Source organism: Lepisma saccharinum, chromosome 22 (assembly GCF_977018435.1).
Source record: "Lepisma saccharinum chromosome 22, izLepSacc3.1, whole genome shotgun sequence".
Taxonomy (NCBI): Eukaryota; Metazoa; Arthropoda; class Insecta; order Zygentoma; family Lepismatidae; genus Lepisma; species Lepisma saccharinum.
The window spans coordinates 47,543,133-47,567,499 of NC_139250.1; the positions used below are offsets into that span (position 1 = coordinate 47,543,133).

The 24,367-nt window shown below is 38.9% G+C and overlaps 1 protein-coding gene across 1 annotated transcript; it reads right to left on the reverse strand.

The window, feature by feature from the left end:
* Positions 1-9,754: 9,754 nt before the first annotated feature.
* LOC146004735 (innexin inx3-like) lies at positions 9,755-14,186 on the reverse strand. Its single transcript, XM_083143696.1, has 2 exons — positions 14,122-14,186; positions 9,755-11,099 (listed from the first exon to the last, which is right to left on the reverse strand). Exons 1-2 carry the CDS (start codon positions 14,135-14,137, stop codon positions 10,030-10,032), a joined length of 1,086 nt encoding a protein of 361 aa, XP_082999822.1. The 5' UTR covers positions 14,138-14,186; the 3' UTR covers positions 9,755-10,029.
* Positions 14,187-24,367: the final 10,181 nt, after the last annotated feature.

The window sequence follows — 24,367 nt, forward strand, 5'->3', positions numbered from 1 at the left end:
ATTAGACAGAGTAGCACACTGTAGGCAATAAGCTTATATAAACATCTTGACATAGTTTTAAGTGTAACCAAAACCAGTCTGAGGGGGTCATACTTTTGTAGGGGGGTCATACTTTTTGTGTTCCAGTAATATCGTATTTTATACTACTTGTAGGCCCAGTCCTGATTAGCGTTTCTGTACATAAAGTAGACGTCCTCCTCCTCCGTAGTCGAGCGGGTTAAGGCGTTCACTCGTCTTGAGATCGTTCGCTGCGGGACGGCGTAGGTTCGAATCCGCCTCTGGTCGGAATTTATTCGGCCTGCGTATAGGGCCGGTGGCAACCCACCATCGTGAGGAAATTGGGGAGCTCCGAGTGAGTGAGCGTAATCCGGTCGAGAAGACCTACTATAACGGCTGGGGATACGTCGGGCTGACCCCCCGACTATTCCAATACTGGTTGAAGATCTCCACGCTTAGAGGTGACGAAGGAAAGCGTGGGAGGGAGATCGGCAGTCGGTAGGTATGCCTAGGCCCTTCATGGGCTGTTGCGCAACGGATTATTATTATACTACTCCTACAGTTAAAAGTGGGAAGAAGTGCAACCACAAACGATAAACCTTGAATAATAATAATAATAATAATAATAATAATAGCAATAATAACTATTAGGCTAATTATTATATACTTGCGGATACTTTTCCACTCGATCCACCAGATGAATGTTAACGACGGTTATTTCTAATATTTCTTCACATTTCATACATTAAAGGGACTGAAAGACATAGTTATTCTATTTTGTTATTATCTTTTACACACATCGTTGATATTTCTTTAAGAGCCAGAGACAAATATTAGTCATGTTTACATTCTGTCACCTAGTACATAAAACTCTAATTTTTGTAATCTTAAAAATTGTGAAACCATTTATTTTTTTGTTTAAATGGTAGAATACGAAAATATAAACTGGTTCCTGTATTTTTTCGATTTGACACAATTTTTATTTCGTTATTCTGTTGGAAAACTGGATAATTGAATTTTATTTAGGTTATTAACAATAAAAGTAACAATAAAATAAATTGGGCCTCCCAATGCCGTAATGGTAAGGTGGTCGCCTCCTATACAAGGGATCCCAGGTTCGTTACCCGGTGGAAGCACATTGCATCGTGGTTCGGATCCTACTTTAAACTGTAGGTTCAGTCCCAATTAGTCTCTCTGTGGTTAAAGTTGGTTTAAAATAAAATTTCAAATTCGAATAAAAGTAACAAGCTGTCTGATTTTTTTAAAATTGATATGAAAACTGCTAATTTCCAAGGGAAGAGGAAGGTTGACAGACCGGTTTTATCCCGCTCCCGACGTCTCTGCCTGGATCTGCGATCGCAGGTGGAAATTTTAAATCAGGAATCACGCAATAAATTTCATCAAATTTGACCATGAAAAATATTAATATATTAATAATTTAATATATTATTTGAATATTGGCAAATCAAGCTGTTTAGATCACGAGAAACAAAATTTATATTGCATCACAAATAAAATAAAGACACACACTTAGGTTTTAATGAGAGGAAAACTATAATGGAAAATCAAGAATTCCCTACCAAAACACGAAACATACAAATGTAGCAGAATAGCCAATCTGGAACACTGCACACATGAACGATCTTATCATATCAAATTAAAAACTACGAATAGAAAGATAACAACGATTTTAAAAGAATTGGTAGTAGCCTATAGGGGTCAAACAAAATTAAACATTCATCAGGAAGCAACTCGAATCATAAGCCCCGAACCTAGGAGGGGCAAGGAACTTTCTGCTCTCCCAAAATTCCTCAAGATTTAGGCTATATACTAGGGATGTGCGGGATCCCGAAAAGTCGGGACCGGGATCGGGAAAAGAAGTTTCCGTCCCGATCGCAACTTCGGGATCCGAGCAGTCGGGAAATACCGAATGGTCATTTTAAAAAGTTGTTAATTCTCTACGTTTTCTGCATTGCAAGTGTGTGGAACTTATCGGAAATTGTTTTGTTTTTATTCCAGAAATGCAGAAACAATCACTCAATTTGAAAATGACGTGTAGAATTCGAGATTTGTCGGAAAATGGCGAGTTTTTCCCGTCCCGAATGTCGGGATTAAAGAAAATTCCCGTCCCGACCAAAATAATTCTGTCCTGCACACCCCTACTATATACATTATACGTAAAAAAATATGGTTGTCAATCTTCCCCCCCCCCCAATATTTACGTATATGAAGTTGCCGCCTCTGACGAATACAAAATCTAATACCTCTTGCAAAACTACAACCAGCTTTAGCAAGAGCCGGGCGTCGCCAAACCGGTGTGTCCTCCTTGATTAGCTCCAAAACCTTATTTCTGATTAAATAAGCATGTCCAGTGGCGGCGATTGAGTGCCAAAACTGAGGTGGAGGGGGGGGGGCAAGGACCGTATATTTCCCTTTGTATATAAGGTTTAGCATGGTGCGGGGCATTAGTGGTGGCACAACTGCCCCCTCGCCCCCCCTAAGCAGCGTCACTGAGAATGTCTATTTGTTGGAGTTTATTTTTAAAAGCCCACTTCATGCACAAATAGGCTTATGGACTCCATTAGTGCTGACGTCACAGCAGACGACGCGCTGGGACTGAGTCTTCGCAAAGAGAAAACTTGTTTTCTTCCTATCCAACTCAATGCAATTTTCCTTCGGAAGGGGTAGCTTTAATTATTGTGACAACAGGTATGAAACAAAATTATGGTGCGTATCGTGCATCAATGAAAATATGAGATTTCGGAGAATACGACTATTATCACACATATCTTACAGAGGATAAGGTAAAGAATAACCGGAGTTAGAAAATCATGCATTTTCAAAACACTCCAGTTCCGAGCACAGCTGAAGCCGAGCCGAAGCTCACGCGATTTCAAGTCGGTCACGCTGCCGCTATGGATGATGGGAAACCGTGGAAAACCAGCTGCCTGAGGCGATTGAACCGACAACGCCCATTGGCTGAGATTTCATTTGAAGCATTCGCTTTACTCGATTTCCTACTCCATTTATTCTTTACATTCTCATCCGTAAGGTATATGTTATATACCGCGTGAGGAACCTAAAAGTACCACCTGAAATAGCGAAGAAACCAGAAACATTAGCGATGTGAGGTTTGCGGGAAACAATAATATCAAATGGGGCTCGTAAATAGGAGGTATGGGGTGGGTCGAAAAATATCGACAAATGGGGCATCTGGAGCAAAGTCATATTTTTTTAAAATGGAACAATATACAATAACATGCATAATATAAAAGAGCACACGCAGAGAAACACAACGCCGTTGGTCTCATGCATCTACTGCACATAGGAACGAAGATATGGCCATGTGAAAATATGTAAACAAACTAGCAAGTGGCCCACTTGACCGTCAGTACCACGGCATGTAAGACTTCTCAGGTGCCTGACAGAACTGCCTTTACGAGACACCGGAAGTGTAACACCACGAGCACGTGTGCGGAACAAGCCAACTACAGGTGAGGCAGGTGCAACAAATGTTCTCGCCGCTGTTGCTGTGAATCCGCACGTTAGCTCCCGTGAAATTGCCAGGGATGCTGGGATGAGTCAGCGAAGTGTATTGCGCATTCTGCACACACACAAGTTTCACCCATATCATATCTCCCTCCATCAGGAACTTCACGGGAATGATTTCGTGGACCGTGTTCGGTTGTGCACATGGATGTTACGACACGACACACCCGATTTGTCACGTATCCTCTTCACTGACGAGGCAACTTTTACCAATCATGGAAATGTCAACCTAAGGAACATGCACTATTGGTCGGTGACAAATCCACATTGGCTTCGCCAAGTGGAACGCCAGCGCCCATGGAGTGTGAACGTGTGGTGTGGTATAGTGGGTGAACATCTCATTGGCCCTTTTTTTATACAAGGGACACTGAATGCTGACCGATACATACAGTTTTTACAACATGAACTGCCTGTACTATTGGAGGACATACCACTTCAGACAAGGAGGGAAATGTGGTACCAACATGACGGGTGCCCAGCTCACAGTGCAAGACGCGCTACAGCATGTGTGGAAAATACATTTCCAAATCGTTGGATTAGACGTGGAGGGCCTGTCAAATGGCCGGCTCGTTCCCCAGATTTGCACCCCGTTAGACTTTTTCCTGTGGGGAAAGCTGAAGGACATTGTCTACCGGGATGTGCCAACAACTCCAGAGGATATGCAACACCGCATTACTGCGGCGTGTAAGGACATTCCCTACGAGATGCTACATTCTGTGCAACGATCTTTGCGTGGGCGCCTCGTTGCCTGTATCGCAGCTGACGGCCACCACTTTGAACACACACTTTGACAGGTTTTCGCTTCTTACGCAGTGGTTCTTCGACGTACTGTCATGGTCATTTCCATTATACTGTAACACTGTCAAATACATGGTGCTGACAATGTCTACTGTATTTTTTCTTCCTTTAACACGTTCTGTCTTCATCTTGTCCAATGGCTTCCGACATCTCATACTTGTACATGCCGTGGTACTGACGGTCAAGTGGGCCACTTGTTAGTTTGTTTACATATTTTCACATGGCCATATCTTCGTTCCTATGTGCAGTAGATGCATGAGACCAACGGCGTTGTGTTTCTCTGCGTGTGCTCTTTTATATTATGCATGTTATTGTATATCGTTCCATTTTAAAAAAATATGACTTTGCTCCAGATGCCCCATTTGTCGATATTTTTCGACCCACCCCATACCTCCGATTTACGAGCCCCATTTGATATTATTGTTTCCCGCAAACCTCACATCGCTACTGTTTCTGGTTTCTTCGCTATTTCAGGTGGTACTTTTAGGTGCCTCACGCGGTATAATTTTTTGGGGCTCAAATCAAATACTATATACTTAATAAATAATATCAGTTGGGTTCAGCAGTGTGCTTTGTATACTTAGTGTGTATACTTAGTGTGTTACTATTTTTTGGTTTTGGTATTTATATATAATTTCTTGGGGCTCAAATCAAAAACTATATACTTAATAAAACTATACATTTTTTTTAAAGAACATGTCTGACAAATTATGATGGGTCGTAAAGTTAATAATCTATTACGTTGATCTATAGAAGCAACAATTTACTGCAAATACGTGTCCGCACAGGCTTATCATGTAGCATTGATCTTCTGTGTACACGACAAGCTGGATGTGTCGACACGGCACCATGTTAATAACCACGTGGCCTTGCACATCTCAAATGAACTGAACAACTGTCGGCACGCAACCTGCAGCACGATTTGAGTTTCTCAAGTGCTAGGCACGTTTCAAAGTTAACCAGTCTTGAAATTACCTACTGGGCTTGATACTGAACTTCTTACAATGAATAATGCCAGCACATATTATCCCTCTGGGTCATTCCACGTGAAATCATCCAAGCCATGTCACCCACCATCTCCGATTTTGATGAAATTCGGTATACTTATAGAACTTTTGATGCTGATTACAAAAATGACAATTTTTTTTAAATTGGTCAAGGGGTTCAGAAATTACGCGATTTTAAAAATCCCCCTGTACGCCACATACGGCTCCACTTTGACTGACACGCATTAGGTTATAAATTATAGTATCTTCTCTCAGGTTTGCTGTAGAAATTTCAAGTTTGATTTCTTTTGCTCAGGATAATGTAAGCTTTCATTTAAATAAGGTTTCTGATCAGTGTATTAATAATCATGTATTTTATGTATAGTTTCATGTATTTTTTTAGAAAAATAAATGACTAACTTCAAGAGCGAATTTCGTGCAATGCCCCCCTTCAATTTCTCCCAAATTTCATATGCAGGTAGCTGAGAGGGTACTAATGCTTGATGGAAAAATTTGGATGGGCGGTTCAGAGACAGGGTGATAAAAAAATCATTTGCATTAAAAGTTAATCTTATTTACTTATGTATTTAGCACAAAGTTTGAAGTACAATATGTTTTGAGGTATAATATTCAAAATTTCTGTTCACTATGTGTGAAGGTAAGCATAGTCGTAACCTGGTGGGGGCAAAGGGAATCATTTTCCCTATCCAAAATTTATAGATTAATTAAAACCTACAAGTTAAATATATTTTGTGAACCTCCTGGCACTTGAGGAACAAAAAAAATAGATTAATTATTGTGATTTTTCAAATGTATTTAGCAAATTATGTTTGACACCATTTTTATGAGACTGAAAACTTTGATTCTCTCAACCAAAGATAGTTCCCAAGTTCCCAAGTTACGCCCATGAAGATAGTACCGAAAAATACTTACACGATTGTATTCTATGCATTGCCAAAATTTCATGCACTATAAATTGTGCCGTTCACATTTTCTTTTCCCAACTGTAAAAAAAATATATACCTGTACCTTCTCTGGATGCTACGTAAAAGGATTTTCTTGGAATTGCTGGCCTGTCAAGGAAGCTATGCTTTGTTGCATGCTAACTTCATCCACGCTTTACTTCAATTCATATCCACTTGTATGTGAAAACTTCAGTGTTTTAGGTGGACTATCGAGCTAGGAAACAGTCATCGTTGAAGGAGTGGATCTTTGGATTTTGTTGAACTTGGAATGGAGGAGAAAGAAATAGGTGCAAGTGGAATCAATGACACCATATTCAAAATACCGTGGTCAGCATTCAAATGATTTCTTAATTAAAATCGTTCAAGCAAAGTTGATTCTGTGTTTCATCATTTATTTGCAGTAGTAATGTAGGTTTATGAAGACATACGGATTTTGTACAAGAAACACAATTTGTAATTCTTACACAAATCAATGATCATTAACTGTAAGTTTCTTTCACAGTAACTGTAAAGTAACTCACAGTTACTTTCAAAGTACCAGTAACTGTAACTGAGTTACTTTTTAAATAAGTAACTGAAACTCGGATACTAATAAAAAGTAACTTACCGAACACTGTAAATAGCCTGTAGCCTAAGTTCAAAATAGTGCATATTTAATCTTCCTGGTGCTGTTGTATAGTACTTTGCAATCGCTGACACATTGTACTGCGGGTTGTTGTCATTTCACTTTACGTGATTAATAAGAAATTTATGCCTCTAATACTATTTCTATGGAATTGGTACTTCATTGCTGAACTTGTTACTTGATACTGTTGATGTCTATACAAGTCTTCTAAGTGTTCCAACCACCCTATCACAAGGAGATTTTCTGTGGTATGTGGCAAGAAAAGCTCCATTTGGAAAAACTTCAATCAGCACAGATGTGTATTATTAATTCTTACTTCATATTACGTATCTCCGTGAAGAGTAGCAAAAAAAAATCTATATTGAGATAAAATGCACAAAAAGAAGAATGTTCTCGAAGAAAATTTGCTAAACTTGGGAATGCTAATGATGAGGATTATATTTTTTTAAAAAATTGAAGACAGTTGAAACTAACTTAGATACAGTGGAACCTCGATTTTACGTTGTTCAGGGGACCAAGCTGAAAAAATCTTGAATGCGAGAAAATGTAAAACCCAGGAAAAGTTCTAAGCAATTTGCTATGTTGGGACCACCAAGATTGAAAGTAAAATGCAGGAAAATGTAAAATCGAGGAACTTGAAATCTGGGTTCCACTGCAATTATTATTTGTAGGTTTTAATTAATCTATAAATTTTGGAGGGGGGAAATGCTTCCCTTTGTCCCCGTCAGGTTACGCCTATGCTTACCTACACACATAGTGAACAGAAATTTTGAATATTATACCTCAAAACATATTACACTTCAGACTTTGTGCTAAATACATAAGTATTTTTAATAAGATTAACTTTTAATGTAAATGATTTTTTTATCACCCTGTCTCTGAACCGCCCATCCCAATTTTTCCATCAAGCATTAGTACCCACTCTCAGCTACCTGCATACAAAATTTGGGTGAAATTGAAGGGGGGGCATTGCACGAAATTCGCTCTTGAAGTTAGTCATTTATTTTTCTAAAAAAATACATGAAACTATACATAAAATACATGATTATTGATACACTGATCAGAAACCTTATTTAAATGAAAGCTTACACTATCATGAGCAAAAGAAATCAAACTTGAAGTTTCTACGGCAAACCTGAGAGAAGATACTATAATTTATAGCCTAATGCGTGTCATTCAAATTAGAGCCGCATGTGGCGTACAGGGAAATTTTTAAAATCGCGTAATTTCTGAACCCCTTGACCAATCTCAAAAAAATTGTCATTTTTGTAATCAGCATGAAAAGTTCTATAAGTATACTGAATTTCATCAAAATCGGAGATGGTGGGTGACATTTTCACAAAATTCTGGATGATTTGACATGGAATGACCCCTCTATGACAAACTGGGATAGTAAAAGTTAACACACATGCTTTGGCTTGTAACAGATAAGCTGGATTGGTCAAATATCAGATTGATCTATACAAAAAAGATCATACACTTGATACAATGTTCTATGGAGGAATTGTATAAGAATTTAAAAATAAGTGATGATCGTGCACTGGTCGTATATGCTGAAATGGAACAAAGAGTCACAGAGCAATTCTAGAAAGCCTCTGCATAATGCATTATCTGTTTGAGTTTGGTGTTTTAAGTCCACTTTGTGCACAGTAAGGCTAATCGGGACTGGAGCTACAGTTTAAAGTGGGATCCGAACCACATTGTGCCTCCACCGGGTATCGAACCCAGGACCCCTTGATACAAAATGCATTATCTTAGTGCTAGATATACAAGTTGAGCTTGGTGCCCAATTAAAATATTCGGGTTAACATATTAATACTCTGAACTGACTGTCAAGTATTTAAGCACACTTTACAGAATATTACACTAAAGGCAATAAGCTCATATGAGCATCTTGGCTTACTTTTAAGTGTGGCGAAAACAATGCCAAGAGGGGCATATTTTTTACAATCCTATGGATAACAATCTGACAGATGCAGCTTTTTGTACGTGTAGCCAAATCAATCTGAGGGGGGTCATACTTTTTACAGCCAATCCCCGAGGGCTTTTTACTAAAGTCTTGGATTAGACAGAGTAGCACACTGTAGGCAATAAGCTTATATAAACATCTTGACATAGTTTTAAGTGTAACCAAAACCAGTCTGAGGGGGTCATACTTTTGTAGGGGGGTCATACTTTTTGTGTTCCAGTAATATCGTATTTTATACTACTTGTAGGCCCAGTCCTGATTAGCCTTTCTGTACATAAAGTAGACGTAAATAGAAACTCAACTCAATCTTCATTGCTACAATATGGTTAATTTACGATTTAACTGGCATGCAATCTTAATTGGACATTATCCATTATCTATTATTTATTATTTTACCTGTCGTATATTCGATATTATAGAGCAGATAAAAATATGGACAATAGATAATGTCTAATTGAGATTATATGATACTAAAATCCACTGTCACTAACATCCCTACAATTATGGAAGGACTTGTTACCTGGACTTCTTGCTGTAGTGTCTTTTGTCAATATAAGAGACTAAATGATAAAATTATTAATTAATTAATCTTATCACATTGTTATAAGGACAGGTGACAATTTGGTCTTTCTACTGGCATATAATACCTTTAAGACTAGTAGACTTCAGCAAGTAGGTTTATCACTGACCATTTTAACAATATTACCTAGTTTGTTTGGAAAATGTATGAATACACAAATTTCCTTATGACTGACAACGAACTTTATTACTTCCAATCCAATACATTTATTTTGTTATGATTGACAATAAATTTTGAAAATTTCTAGATTAAAATAATTTAGTTATTGTTAATATTTAATTTAACGATTACTTGCATCAAATACATTGAATTTACTCCGATTGAAACATAATTTTGTATCTACCAAATTCATTTCATTGCTTACTATTAAGAAAGTGAGTTAACAACGTGCTGCACTGCGTTCCTTCTACCCACCACATAATTTTGACACTGCCCTTAGATCACATGAAGAACGAAACTCATTTCTGAATTTTTGAACACTTGTTTGCTGTTCAATTACCTACCCATCATTGACAGTCAATTTACTCTGTATTTTCTGCAAATTCTTTGCTGCTGAGCATCTAAGGCAGTTCTTCTGACACAGGAACTAAAACGTCGCCCTTCCCTCCATTCTCCTTATTATCAAGGACGCCTAGTGTCCTTGGGTGGCATTTCTTCCATAATTTGCGCGACTTACGAGTGTCCTTAGGTGGCTTGTTGAAAATGCGCACGCGGAACTCTTCTCCTGGGCAGGCTTCAATGTCGATCAACCGGTTCTTAATCATCTTCACTCGCTTAGGCTTCAACTGCATGGCGGTATACTTAGTGCGTTTATTGTTGTTTCTGCAAAAGAGCAAATGAGCCAAGTCTAAGAATATCTGCAGACAGATGAGAGTTGCTAGGGATAGAAACCAGAGGCAGAGAGTGACAAATATCTTCTCATTCAAAATATTGATCGGCAAGAAACAGAAATCCACTTTGTCCATGTTACATCGTATGACTCTGGGAAAAACAGTCAAGATGACGTCGTTCCTCGTTGATTGTTCCAGGTATGGCAGCAGCATGATCCCAAATCCACAGTTAGTGAAGGCGTGCCCAAGAAATGAGTCAACGTAGAATAAATTTAGCAAGACGTTCGCCAATAGGAAGATGTGGCTTGCGAGGGTAATAACGGCGACATTTGGGGTGACGTCATGTATCTTTGGAAAACGATGTCCGTGGAACTGCTTGAGGGAGCAGAAGGCTACAGAAAGCCATTGACTTCCTGTGCAGATGTCAGAGACCAGCAGAAAGAGCATTCCTTGCAAGAATAAAGCCATTGGAGCCGTCTGGTAGCTAGCTTCATAGACTTCTTTCGTGTTGTAGTTAGAGTTCTCTGGGAAACTGAAACTTTTGGAGTGCCAGCAGGTATCTTCAGCGATTTTAGTAGCTGCAGCATCTTCACCCTTGATGGTGCAGTCAATTGGATGGCCGAAGATCTGGACTGATGAGATGACGATGAAATACAGCAGTAATAATAGGCCCATATACATGTGGAACATCTCCACGGTGCCCTTGGTAGCGTCATACGTCTTAGCAACAGCAGCCATCAACAAGTTTTTCATGCACTTGACCATGTTTGCCACGAAGGCTATGATCCTTACGAAGATATCTGGAATGTAATAGAGAAAAAAGTTTACACAATTTGAATAGATGTGTTTGCTCTCACAAGTGTTAGACACTACTACAATATACATACTAGCTACAAACCTCATTCTTTTTCATCAATTCTTGTATGAGTGGTTTTATTTTTCTTTTTTAGCATAATGAACAGGTGGGGAGATATTTTACGCAGGTTTTCATCCCTGGGGATCATTGTCCATCCCACAACCCACCCCCCTCCCCCGACCACCACTCAGACCATTGATTTGAAATACACATTGGGGAATACTGAGTTATGACCACTATACGGAATATTGGATCTTATGCGGTAGTGACTCAGCTAATGTGGTGACGCAAATTTGAAATCATACGAGGTTCGTTCAAGGACTTTCATTTCTAAGAAAAGTTGGGAAGTCTTACAAACACCAAACTATGTACATCCAGGCACCGCGGTCATCATTGTGTCTTTTAAGATCCCCAGCTTTATGTTTTAAGGAAACTGAAATTGGTGGATAATATATTGAATGCAAATCATTACTGTAACTCCAATAAGTGTTTTCACCTTAAATTTATTTTTTCTTTGCGATGACACTGCAGCGTGGCCAACCAACAATCCAATTCTGAGAATTCTCAAATCTCCCTTAGAAATTTCAGATAACTCCTGTTACTAAACCTACGGAAAGATCACAATATAACCTTTCTTTTTTATATATTTGACAATAACAACATAGTTTTACTTGTTTTTAACAAATTAGGAACATCACAGTCTATAATCATGTTTTCAGACCTTACATTAACCACCCGGGAATCTAACCCGTCTCTCCCGCGTACAGTCAGACGCCATACTGACTGTACCACCGAGGCTCTGGATTGGAGGTAGGCAGGGCTTTATCCATAATTTTCCATCGAGGATGGGGAGTGCAAGGGCAATTTTGGCCTTTTGTGCAGAAGTTGAAATGTAAACAATACATTAGGTAAGTTAGTATCAAGAAAATATATCCGGGAAACGGGACTTTTTGCGTAATACTTGGCAGCCAGACCAACTGACAATCAGAATTCTGAAAAACAGCAAATTATACTATAATAATAATACTAATAATATCATAATAATAATAATAATATCGATCGGTAGAAGAAACAATAAATCGAAATATTCATTGGGGTTCTCAAAGGCCCCAAGTGCCCGTTTGAAGTGGCATTATATTTAAAAAAGGTAAAGTGCTCCCCTGTGCTTAGCACCACGCCATGAAGGCGTATAGGGGGTGTGGGGGTAACGCCCCACACTTTCTTGATCCGGTCATGAGTGGGGATGATGTGATCAGCATCACGCCCCTGACCGCCTTTACCCCCCAGGGTTTCCCCCAGGTACCCATGTTATTCGACGCTGGGTGGGCGCCGGGGCCGCTTCCATCGTTAGAAAAGTTCCCGGATTTGAACCGGCCGGGGATCGAACCCGGGACCTTGAGTATGGTAGTCAGACGCGTTACCGACTGAGCCACCGCGGCATTATATTTAGGACCAATTAACGAAAAAATAAAATTAGTTTTTGGGTTTTATTATGACGATGCTGTAGAAAATTAATCAAAATAAGATATTTCAACCGTTGAGTCGTTACCCTTGAAAAAACATCCCATGTATGAATTAGTACTCGAAGAACAATGGGTACACTTCGAGCACAATACAGTTTCTAAAGACCCCACGTGCTCAGCGGAGGGTTAACTGACTCGGAATGTTCTTGAACGCCCACGACAATGAAGGGTCATTGTGCATATTCAGCCGAATTTAACACCCATAGCTTTACCAAAACACAACTCAGCGGGGTCAACACGGCGGCAACGAAAAATAACAAAACAGACGGAACACGGAAGGAAAACGAAAGGGTCATTGTGTGTGTGTAGAGACGTGTTGTTCCCCGTGTTTCTTCCACAAACGATAACTCCGGCTTTAGGCGACGGAAATTCATGGGACTTGGACAGTCAGGTTCAAAATGTCGTGCCCCATCTTATGATGAACCTTAAAGTGGCGAGTTTTATGAAAACATCTTGCGCTCAAGAAAAATACAGAACACGGCGTTTAACTTCCGCGCCGCAGTTTCCTAACTGTACAACGTTGCACTCTATTTCTAATCTGTGGTTGCACTCCTGCCATTGGCTGGTCGCCAAGGACACGCTCTCCGTAGCTCCGCCCGATATCGCTTCTAACACCGTGCGTCGCATAGTGCTATTGTTATGCACAGATGCCACAAAAAAAAAAACTCCGAACCGCGAAAACAGGCAACTCCAATTTAGGCACTCTCGCATCACTAACCGCAACGTCGCGCCACTAACACTTTAACAGTCCATGCATTGGCAGCCATTGTAGTGCTTCGCTGCTTTTGAGATACATACAATCTCGCGAACATTTGCTGAAGTCTATCTTGAATCGAACCTATTTCGTCATCGACATCTGCAAACTGCTCATCACCACACTGGGACAAGATCATTTGTGTCCACGGTTAATTGCAGAGTTTTATTGATGTACGCTTTAACTAACATTCTCTTCTGATAGATCGTCTGACGGAATCTTGTTTTCAACGCACCTAACTTCACTTTTGAGAACATGTTTTCTCGAAAGTACATGATCCTTTGTTCACAACACTAGTACACACACACACGTATCAAACACATCCAGCATGGAATGTTGCTGGTTGCTGGTTGAGTCAATTTCTGTCACATTGCACTTCCTGCATAAATTCGGCCCGGAGGAGCACTAACAATGCCACTACACGATAAAGAAAGAAACTGAAAAGAAAGTAAGACGGAAGAGATGTGGAGTTAAGGCAAGAACATAGCCCTTCACAGTGGCGGTGATTGCATTCCAAAACTAGGGGGGGCAAGGTGTCAAAACTGGGGTGGTAAGGAGAGTTTACTTCTCTTTGTAGATAAGGTTTAGCATAGTGCGGCGACAAAAGTGGCGAAAAGTGGAAGGCAGCTGCCCTCCACGCCCCCCTAATCACTTCCACTGGGTCTTCTTGGTTTTCCTCAGTTGCTTACCTTTCAAACCCATCATGATGGATGAAGTCTTCAGATTGTACGCTTGCGATCTTTCACCACAGAGCACAAACTAACAAATGAGGGAGTTCTTGGTTCGGGGCGGGCTTTATAGTGTGCGAGGATACATAGGCCACGCCTTCAGTGACGTACTACGCAATAAAAACATCTCATGTATGAAATAGTACTCAAAGAACAATGGGTACACTTCGAGCACAATACAGTGATTCATTAGGTTTTCCTTCCGACCTCACTGTGCTGCTTCCTGGAATTGCAGCAAAAAAAGAAAAACGTGACATGTTGTTCGGAATGTGTGGCTACCTGAGTCGCAGGATGTCTTCAGATTCTTGGGTATCGCTGTGACACTGTAAACATCCGCTGTAGGAATAAGTGCTCGTAGAACAATGGGTACACTCCGAGTACAATGCAGTGAATAATTTTGTTTCCATTCCTATCTTTCAATGCTACTTCTGGCATTGCATCGAGCAATGAGTGGTATGTTGTTTGGAATGCAAAACTTGATATTGGCTGTCTACTTGTGCCATAGGATGTTCTCGGATTTTTGGGTATGACATAGCCAGCAGACACACATTTAGACCTACACTCCTACATGTATTTTTTCCTTGTATTTTTTATTCCTTTGTAATTTTTATATTGCTTTTCTTTCTTATATAATATTTCAATGTAGACCACTAAATTCATACTAAAAAATTGTGTAAACATGGTCAAGTGGAAGAAAAGGCTCCCCAGCCTTAACTTCGCTATGTAAAACAAGAGGAAAAATAAATAAAATAAATATATTTTGTGCTTCGTGTGAACCAAGTGTTTCACATGTAATAATAATAATAATAATAATAATAATAATAATAATAATAATAATAATAATAATAATAATAACGTATGGCTCGACAGCCCTTGAAGGGCCTAGGCCTATCTCCCCCGACTGCCAGTCTCTCTCCCACAATCCTACCTAGAGGTGTGGAGATCTTCAACCGGTAATGGGGTGACGTCGGGTCAGCACGTCTAACCCTCAGCCGTTATAGGAGATTTACGCTACTCACTCGCAGCTCCCTATGGTGAGTTGCCAAAAGGTCCTACACACAGACCAAGAACCCAGAGACTGAACCCATGCCATAACAACAATAATATGCTAATAATAATACAAACATAATAATAACAATTTCATAACTACAGGTTAATAAAATTAATATGTCTATTAATAATAATATAAAATATGCAAACAAATAAATATTATTATTGTTATTATCACATGAACAGGTTTGGGCATAACGTGGGATCTAGCATTGGAGGGGCAGAATTGAACTTGGAGACTTGACTTTCGGAGGCAGAAAAAATGTTTTATATCCCATGAAAATGGTATCCAGGACTATTTCGATAAGTAGCTGCCATATTTACAAAAATCATAAAAATTATTCATTGCTTCGCTCCTCAGGCCCTATGTGGTTGACAAAAATACCATTAATTTGAAATTTTTAACGAACTTGAAAATTTGGGCGCTTCTTTCCATCAAGTTACGCCCCTTTCCAATTATTATCTACTCATTTAGTTTATGGGAAATTTGATAAAAACAGTGTTAAAATCTCTTGTAATAAATTTATTGAGATAAAAACATGTTTATACATATTTATACTGAAGTTACATTTTTACCCATTCAGACAAAAATCGCAAACAAAAGGTTTTGACTTTTGTTGAAGATGAACACATCTCGTGGCACCACTGGACGCACTTCGAACACTTTGCCCATTTCTCTCCTCGCTTGTCTTGGGAAAAACGCTTTCCACAATGAGGACATGACGCATCTTCGTCGCTTGAATTACGTATCCTCGTCATCGGTGGACACCAGTGGAAATTGTGTTTCATCCTCAGAGTAGCTTGGACTTGAGTCATATTTCTTTGTTTTCTTTTTGGGAGGTTTTGTCGATGATGTTCCAATCTGATCTTTATCTTCAATGATGAGACGTTTCTTGGCCTTTGATTGGGATTGTTTCTTCTGACGCTCTTCCGTCATTTGTTTATTTTCCATAGAGGCTTTTAGAGACATCTTACGTGGACTTTCTGTTACCAAGAATGAGGTCTCGGCTCTAGAAGATGTGGAAGGCTGGATTACTGGAACTTCCTGGATGTCTCTTGGACTGACCACTTGAGGTGGAGCTGGATAATTCTGGTTGTCATCATTCCCTCCATTGTCAGGCACTTCTGGCTCTTCAAGTTGTCTAGCTATGAAGTCATGCTCTTGAAAGACATCGGGATCAAACGGATGAATTCCAGATTTCCTAAATCCATTGACGGCAGTTTTAAGAGTAGGAGCACGAAGGTACGCTTCGCAGAAAAAACTGGATACTTGTAGTTTCCTCACAATTCGGTTTGGGTTAGAGGCCAAACATTGCTCTATAGCCTTTGCGAATAGATTTTTTAGAAGAAACATAAATGCTACCTCCAATGACTGTAGCTAATTTGTTGAGTGAGGAGGAAGGGACGTGCCCCCTCGGACCCCCTGCTGGCGCCACCGTTGATGTCAATCTTAAATTTGTTATTTTCTTCATAGAACTTTAAGTTTAATATATACTTTTTATTAATTAGCATTAATTTTATTTTCAAGAATAAGGCATAGTAGTGTTAAACACATTATAAGAAGGTCGACAAGTGATCATACATCAATCGAAACTAGTCTAAGTGGTCAGGAAAAAAAAAATATCACAAGAAAGAAACATAATGGGGGGGGGGGTCCTAAATCCGTCCCCGGGACGGATTTGGGAATCTCAAAGGGGATGGATTTAGGACTCCAGTTATAACAACAATTGCGACTGCTCCTGACCAGACGACTACAGCTACATGGCTGTGACAACTGGAACTCAATGTTAAAGTACTAATCTATAATTATCAATCACTAACTGATGAAAAACTTACCGCTAGGCCTCAATATAACTGTTTCAAGTTCATTTCACGCTGTAGCAAGCTTTCACACAAACTATTTTTGAAAAATTAAAGCGTGAATGAACAGAACAAAGCCAATAGGCTACCGAATGGTTCTGAAGACTTTCCTGCTGCTCTCACAAGATGGCAACACTTTCCATGGAAGTTAAAGAGGGGGGCAATTATAGAGCAGGGGCGGATTTCGGGCACTTTACCTTATGTGTTGGTGACTGTCCCTTCATCCATCTCATCATCATTCATTCCCGTCGTCGTGATTAGCCAAAAGTGGCAAGAAGGCGACCCTTAATTAAATCAAGTAATTGTGTAGTAGTTATGACATTTCCTTCCATGTTGGTGCTGTGCTGGGCTTTACAACATGCTTTCTTGCGTTTCAAGTATTTGACGCTTCCATTCATCAAATCATATGCTTTTTACCTTTTCATTTGGATATCGAGTAACGTTTTGCAATTAAAAGTTCATTTGTCTGGAGTTTGGCAAGTTTATTTACCTGTTTTTTCCCCCTGAACTTTCAACTAAACACATAGTGTTAGCACCCGAAACATTATACCTTGAAATTCAGTCCCCAAAGTAGACTCCATCACGGACACCTCCACGATGACGTCACTGCACCTGAAAAATATAGGAAAGGGAGGACAGGAGTCATCCAATTTTTCCTCGCATGAGATAAGCAAAGAGGGAAGAACGTCGTAATTTAATTTATGGGCATCCATTATACTTATTTCTTCAGCCTTCTCCTTCGGTGAGCTACTATCAGACAAGTAACAAAAGAAGCATCCGGTACCTTCACCAGCCGCAGATACGAGACGGTAGGGAGCACCCGTTTATTCCACATGGGGGGGAGGGGGGGAATGTTTGAACTAGGAAGACGTTAATATATTGGGTTACATCCGCTGTGGCCGGAATCGAACCTGGGTCCAGCCACTTCCGCACAGCACTTTCCAACAGCGTAAGGAGTAAAGTGTTCCCACACAGCTAAACGCCGGGAACAGAGGCGCAACCACGACTTTTTGTCTGGTCGGGGCAAGTACTAGGATAAACTTATCATTAACAATAATAATAACAACAATAATAATATTATTATTAGTGGTAGCAGTAGTAGTATTATCAAATACCTTATTATCGTAAATTACGCAAAAAAGGGGTAGAGATCGGTGCTGAAGCATTTGTGTTGATTTTTTTTTAATTATTATTTTTCAATTTCACATTAATAATGGAAAACAAGCATACACATCTGTATTTTTGAAAGACAGGAAATGCATGTTTAATGCATTTCGAATATAATTTTTTTTTTACAAGTAACATGTATAACTCTCATGTAGAGCATACGTTTTACATATATGCAACATGGATCGACGAAAAATAAGAAAATGCATATGCAACTTTCTAACAGTAAATTGTGTACATATTCAAAGTTTCTTTAACATAATGGATACAACGTAGGTATATTACTTAAATACATTACATAACCGATTCATCCACATCATAATAATGCAACAGCAAAAATTATATAAATTGTAACTCAAATGTGCACGCTCCATTTTCTCCAGACAATTGTTCATGCATTTAAGACAATATCAATGACGGGAAGACTTTCTGCTTTCTGGTAATTTACAATGAATTACAGAACACAACTACACATTGAGAGCGAAGCGAGCAAGAAAATTTTTTGATCCAATTTTTTGCAAACTGAAAATAATATTGTTTTAATAGTGTGCAAATAATTTCACGGGACGCCATGGCACTCACAATTTTTTACATTTAGATCATCGTTTCCCAACCCATGGAGCGTGGGTCGCGAAGTTGGGCTCGAAAATTTATTTACTGTGTCTCAAAAACCTTAGGCGCCGAATGATCTAATTTTTAGATCGTCACCCTCCGGCCACTAGTTACAACTCTGCATTTGATAAAAGTGAAAAAAGGAGGCATTGCGAGCGAAACGAGAAAGAAAATTTTACGAAATGTATTTCTATTTCCATAAAATTTGAAATCGAGGGGAACGATTGCCCTCTGTACCCCCATGCAGGTGGCCTTGGCCGTCTATATTTGTCCCCCTTACTCCCCTAGAATCGATCCAAGGTTGTGGGGGAAGGCGCAAAGTCCACCTGTGGCTACGCCACTGGCCGCGAGAAGGCTAGGTGGAAGAAAAGGGACGGAACGGGAAATAAACTAAATCAATAACAAACCAACATAAAGTGTTAGCACAGGTGGCAACATTGATTGATTGAATTTGAAATTTTTGGTGCGTCGGTTCATAGGTTATTTTGAACCTTCACATTATATATATATATATATATATATATATATAACTATGATAACGGAACTGTAAATGTTACCTGGATTAAAAGCTGAGGCTGGAAAGGTGCACTCAGCACACACAAGGACAAAACTCAAGACAACACAAACATATCTATACAGGGGATTATACCGGCCATAGGTCTAGACGTCAGAGCCTCGTTAGTCTGCAAAATGCAGTGAAAGTGAATTTGACGATTGGGTGTATTACGTGGAAGCGTCACCCCTTACCCCCCAACACACGTGGCAACAGAATTTAGGCTAATAATAGAATATAAATTACACAAACATTAACAATCGGTCTCACAAGGGTATATTTACGACGTATACACATTAAATAATGGACAATAATTTGAATGAACACTGAAAAAGTTATTTTGTTTTTCAAGGATACCACTGGTTTATAGTAGGCGCAAATGAGTGCAAAGCATCAATTTGTAACCATGATAACCCAGTAAATTTCCAGCAATTTAGTTTAAATATTTACTGCAGATATATGCGTATAAATTCATAAACAGTTTTGAATTTCAGCGAAACAACAGTTTCTAAGTTGGACAAGGAACCGATATTGTCTTGTCGCACAGAGTTTCCCTACTCATGTAGTGGAAATCAGGCTTCGGGAAGTGGGTGCGCCCATCTTGCAACAAACGCTAAAACTAAATGTTAACAGGAGCCCTAAACCTGGTCCTCCTAATTTAACCACATATGCATTATTAGGCCTAATCGGAATTGTAGGTCAGAAATTGTTAGTTTGGGAAAGGCCAGGTTTAGAGTTCTTAGCATGTAGTTTCGGTTTTTGTTGCAAGATGAATGTGCCCCGCACCAGACCCTCAAGATGTAATCCTTCTTCGTTCATATATCCTTCCCTACTTCTTTCCTTCCTGATGATGTCCCGGGTACCAACCATCGTCATCCCAGCCCGACCAACTCTTGCTGGTCTCCCGCAAGTCTCCCTGCATCAAGCACCACTCGTTCTTTCATATTCCTTCCTAGTATTAATACTTATATCTCAAAGCCAATAATACTCTCACTATCTCAAACATAACATACTAGCACGTAGACCCTGCTTAACATTCATAGAATCGTATTAATGTCCATCCCTCATCTCATTCATCAACACTAATGCACACGACACACAATAAAACTTATCCTAACAAAACATTACCCACCCAATTACACACTTATGTAATTTCGTATCTGTGTTCATAAATAATACTAATGTTAAACACTAACACATATTTACTTCCTACTATTACTAACCTTTATCTTAATCTTCTTACCTTGTAGAATGATGTAAAACCAACTTTGTTCAGGAAAACCGAACAAATTTGGTTCTTCACACTGGGGCATTCATGCCAATGTCACAGTGAATTATTGTAATCACAAATGGAAAATATAGGATGAATCAAAGAAAAGCGGAGGAATTCGCGGAACTGACGCCCTGGGTTAATTTTCAGGTACCAGGGCATAAGCACATACCTCCGAAAGTAGTTTGACTACTTTTTGATCCATCCGTATACATAAAATAATAATCTTTCTATGTAACCATATTTTGTATATTGTTTAGGAAAATAAAAAATTGTTTATTTAATAATATGGATAATAAACCTTTTCGAGCAAGGACTCATCTCCAGGAAAGTATCAACTCGGGGAAGCCCCGGCACCTACTAACCTGTTGGGTGAGATGAGTCAAGGCAAATGGATAATAAACCTTTTCCTGCTCCCACAAAAATAGGCAATAGTTAGGCTGGAGAGTTCACTGAACAAACCGATCTCAACTACGCACTGGTTGTGTTTCTGCTGCTGTTTAGTTAATAATATATGTAAATCATCTGAATATCAGAAACATTTTCAACAATTTACTTACATCACCTTCAACGTTTCACATTATTTCAAATTAATGACTAAAGAAAACCCTTATATCTTAGTAGGAATTCTAATGATAATTAACTATGTACAAAGAAACATCACCACTAAACTATTATTTTGAACTATTATTAATTCTTTATGTACAAGAATTTTACTAACTATACAAGGTGCAAATTAACGGGGGCGAGTGCCAAGTTTTTCTCCTCAATAGAGAAGAGTAGCCTATTACTGGAAACATAGGTAAATTTTCATCCGTAGCGGAATCGATTTTACCCCCACCCCAATAAATATTAGTCAGGCTTGTTAAAATATCTAATTACGATTATCAAATGTAACCACATATTAATCTTGGGAAGTTGACAGTACCCAAATTTTTCATCAACAAATATTCAGTATTTTAAGTATTCGTCTTTGTTGGATACAAAGAGTAATGCTTTAAGTTCGTAATTTAAGTTCACTTTATGCACATTAAGGCTAATCGGGACTGGTCGTACAGCAGTGACGTTGCCAGGGAAAAGTGAGTGGGAGGTCGGAAGGTGGGCGACAAAATATTGTGGGGGGCAGTCACATTAAAACGCCCGAAAACACTATATATAAATATAATATATACATAAATATATTAATAATAATAATAATTATTATTATTATTATATTCATGTATGGTGTTTTGTGTTTGACTTTATTCAGAGTAGACGTTTACTGCCTAAATTTAATTCTTGATTACGAGTTTATCTCCAGATGATTCACTTTAATAAAGGCATTAATTCTTTTTTTTTATTCGTAGGAACTGCCGCAAGTTGCGTTGTTTCTAGTGGCCTATTTCAGTATTGGAAGACATTTACCATCGACGTCCAAGACTTGACATTCCTTCTTCTCAATACCAAGGACAGCCAAATGAGGCAGCTGGCATCCAGCATCCTGTTTCCAGCAAAGCTTCTCAAAGGTTTCAAACACGAAAAGGTTCTTTCACACACTGCATTGGAAAGTGGAATTGTTACAGTGAATACAACTAGAGTGTGAACATTGTGTAATATCAATTTATACTTTTATAGGATTTCGAAGAAATCCATTAAGTGGGGGTTTTTGCGTTCCATATTTGTAAAGCTGAAGTGCCCGCCCCCCATCTGGCGTCGTCACTGACCTGCAGTTTAAAGTGGGATCCGAACCACTTGTGCCTCCATCGGATATTGTATCAGTGACTCCTTGATTCGAGGAGGCCCAAAGGTAACGCTTTCACAAATTATACGTAAAATAGTATAAGAGGGGAAAATGTAGGCTAAATCATTTCACCATTCTAACATCAACATCAAATCTTAGTACATATCAGAATTTATGAACAGTTGTCTCCAATTCTTATGCGAGAATTGTCCACAAAGTAAGTTGCTATGGGCTATTAAAGAAAAACAAGAATATATTGATGAACCATTTACATTATATCTGGTGGAGGTACTTTACACAGTGGTTCGAATTCCACTTTAAACTGTTGGCCCAGTCCCCATTAGCCTATAAGTGCATAAAGTGAACTCAAAGCAACAATTCAAACAGATAATAACAAAACCATTATTATTGCCATTTGGTGTTGAACATACATTTCGTGCTTTACTTTCCTACACAGTTATCAATAGGTCTCGGAAGTTGAAGACCTATAAATTGCCAAAAAAGGATCTATAAAGAGACCTAAAATATAAAAAAGGACCTAAAAACGGAAAAAGGACGTATAAATGTGATCCAAATTAATTAATAACTTCAGTTTTAATGACATATTTAATGAATTAAAAAAATACAAAATTCTGGTGGTATGGAACACACAGTGTGAAAAAACTATATGAATGAAATGCATCTTCTTTCAGACATATATATTTTTTAGATTAACATAATTTGAAAAATCATATTTGAAGAATCATATTAGGCCTAACCACACTAGGGTTACAGAAATAGGACTTGCGAAACCTTACCTCAGTTGGCATTGCAATATATCACAATAGTCATCTCCAGTGCGACCTTCCAGACAAGCTACGGTTGAAGGACGTTGTAAGTCACGGACACTGCCGGCTTGTAATGAATACATTGACTTTCAATGGAATCGTTACAAGCCAGCAGTGTCCGTGACTGTACCGCACCTGCTTCAGTCGTCCAAAAAAAATTTTCTCTTGTTTTAAGGATGGTTCAAATATATATATATATATATATTTATTCTTTTACTACAGAAAGGATGTTTAAGAATGAGAATTGAGAATGGGCAGTAAAAACTTAGTCGAAAGAAGGTGAAGTTGCAAAAAAAAATCCGTTAAAACCTAAAAAAGGCTAAAAAAGGACCAATAAGCCAAAGATCGCAGAAAAAGGCAAAAAAGGACAAATAAAACCCACCTCTTTCTGGCCTACAATGACCCAAAATGAACATATATTATTTTGGGCCTCGTCTTCGGACACTAGGGAAAAAAAGGATATTTCCTCAACTTCAACATTGTTGAAGCACTTGTTTCAGCATGGCACCAGTTTTTCTACTCCTTCAGGCATTGGCGCGCACACGAGAGAGAAGGGCAGATTATGGGCTACAGCCCCTCCCGAAATTCTTAGAAAATCCAAATTGTCAAGAGAAACTAACAATTACCATTTTGTATTTGAACAACTTCCAAAACGAATGTTAAAAATGGCAATTACAAAATTTTATTTTGTATTCCGTCTCCCTTGAAAAGAATCTATGTAATATCCTCCTTTACAAATTCAGCCCCCTCCGAAAAATAAGTGCTTCAGAGTAGAATGATGCCCCTTGCAGTGTATAAATCACACGGTAACACCTTCTTTGAACTCGATGTCGTCTTGGACCTGGCAGCCAGCAAGGAAGGATTTCAGAATGAAACGCACTTGGAGATAAATCTGGACTGTAGGGAGGATGACGGAATTGTTTTTTTTCCTGCTTTTTTTCTTCTTTGTGACAACTGGAACATGACAGAACACCAGTAAGGTGCTTAGTTTGTTTCAGTTTTGTTTTAAGGCCACTTTGCACACAGAAAGGTTACTCGGGACTGAAGTAGGATCCGAACCATTATGTGCCTCCACTAGGTATGAAACCCTAAACATCTTGGAATAAGTCGACGACGTTACCACTATGCCATCCAACCATCCATACAGC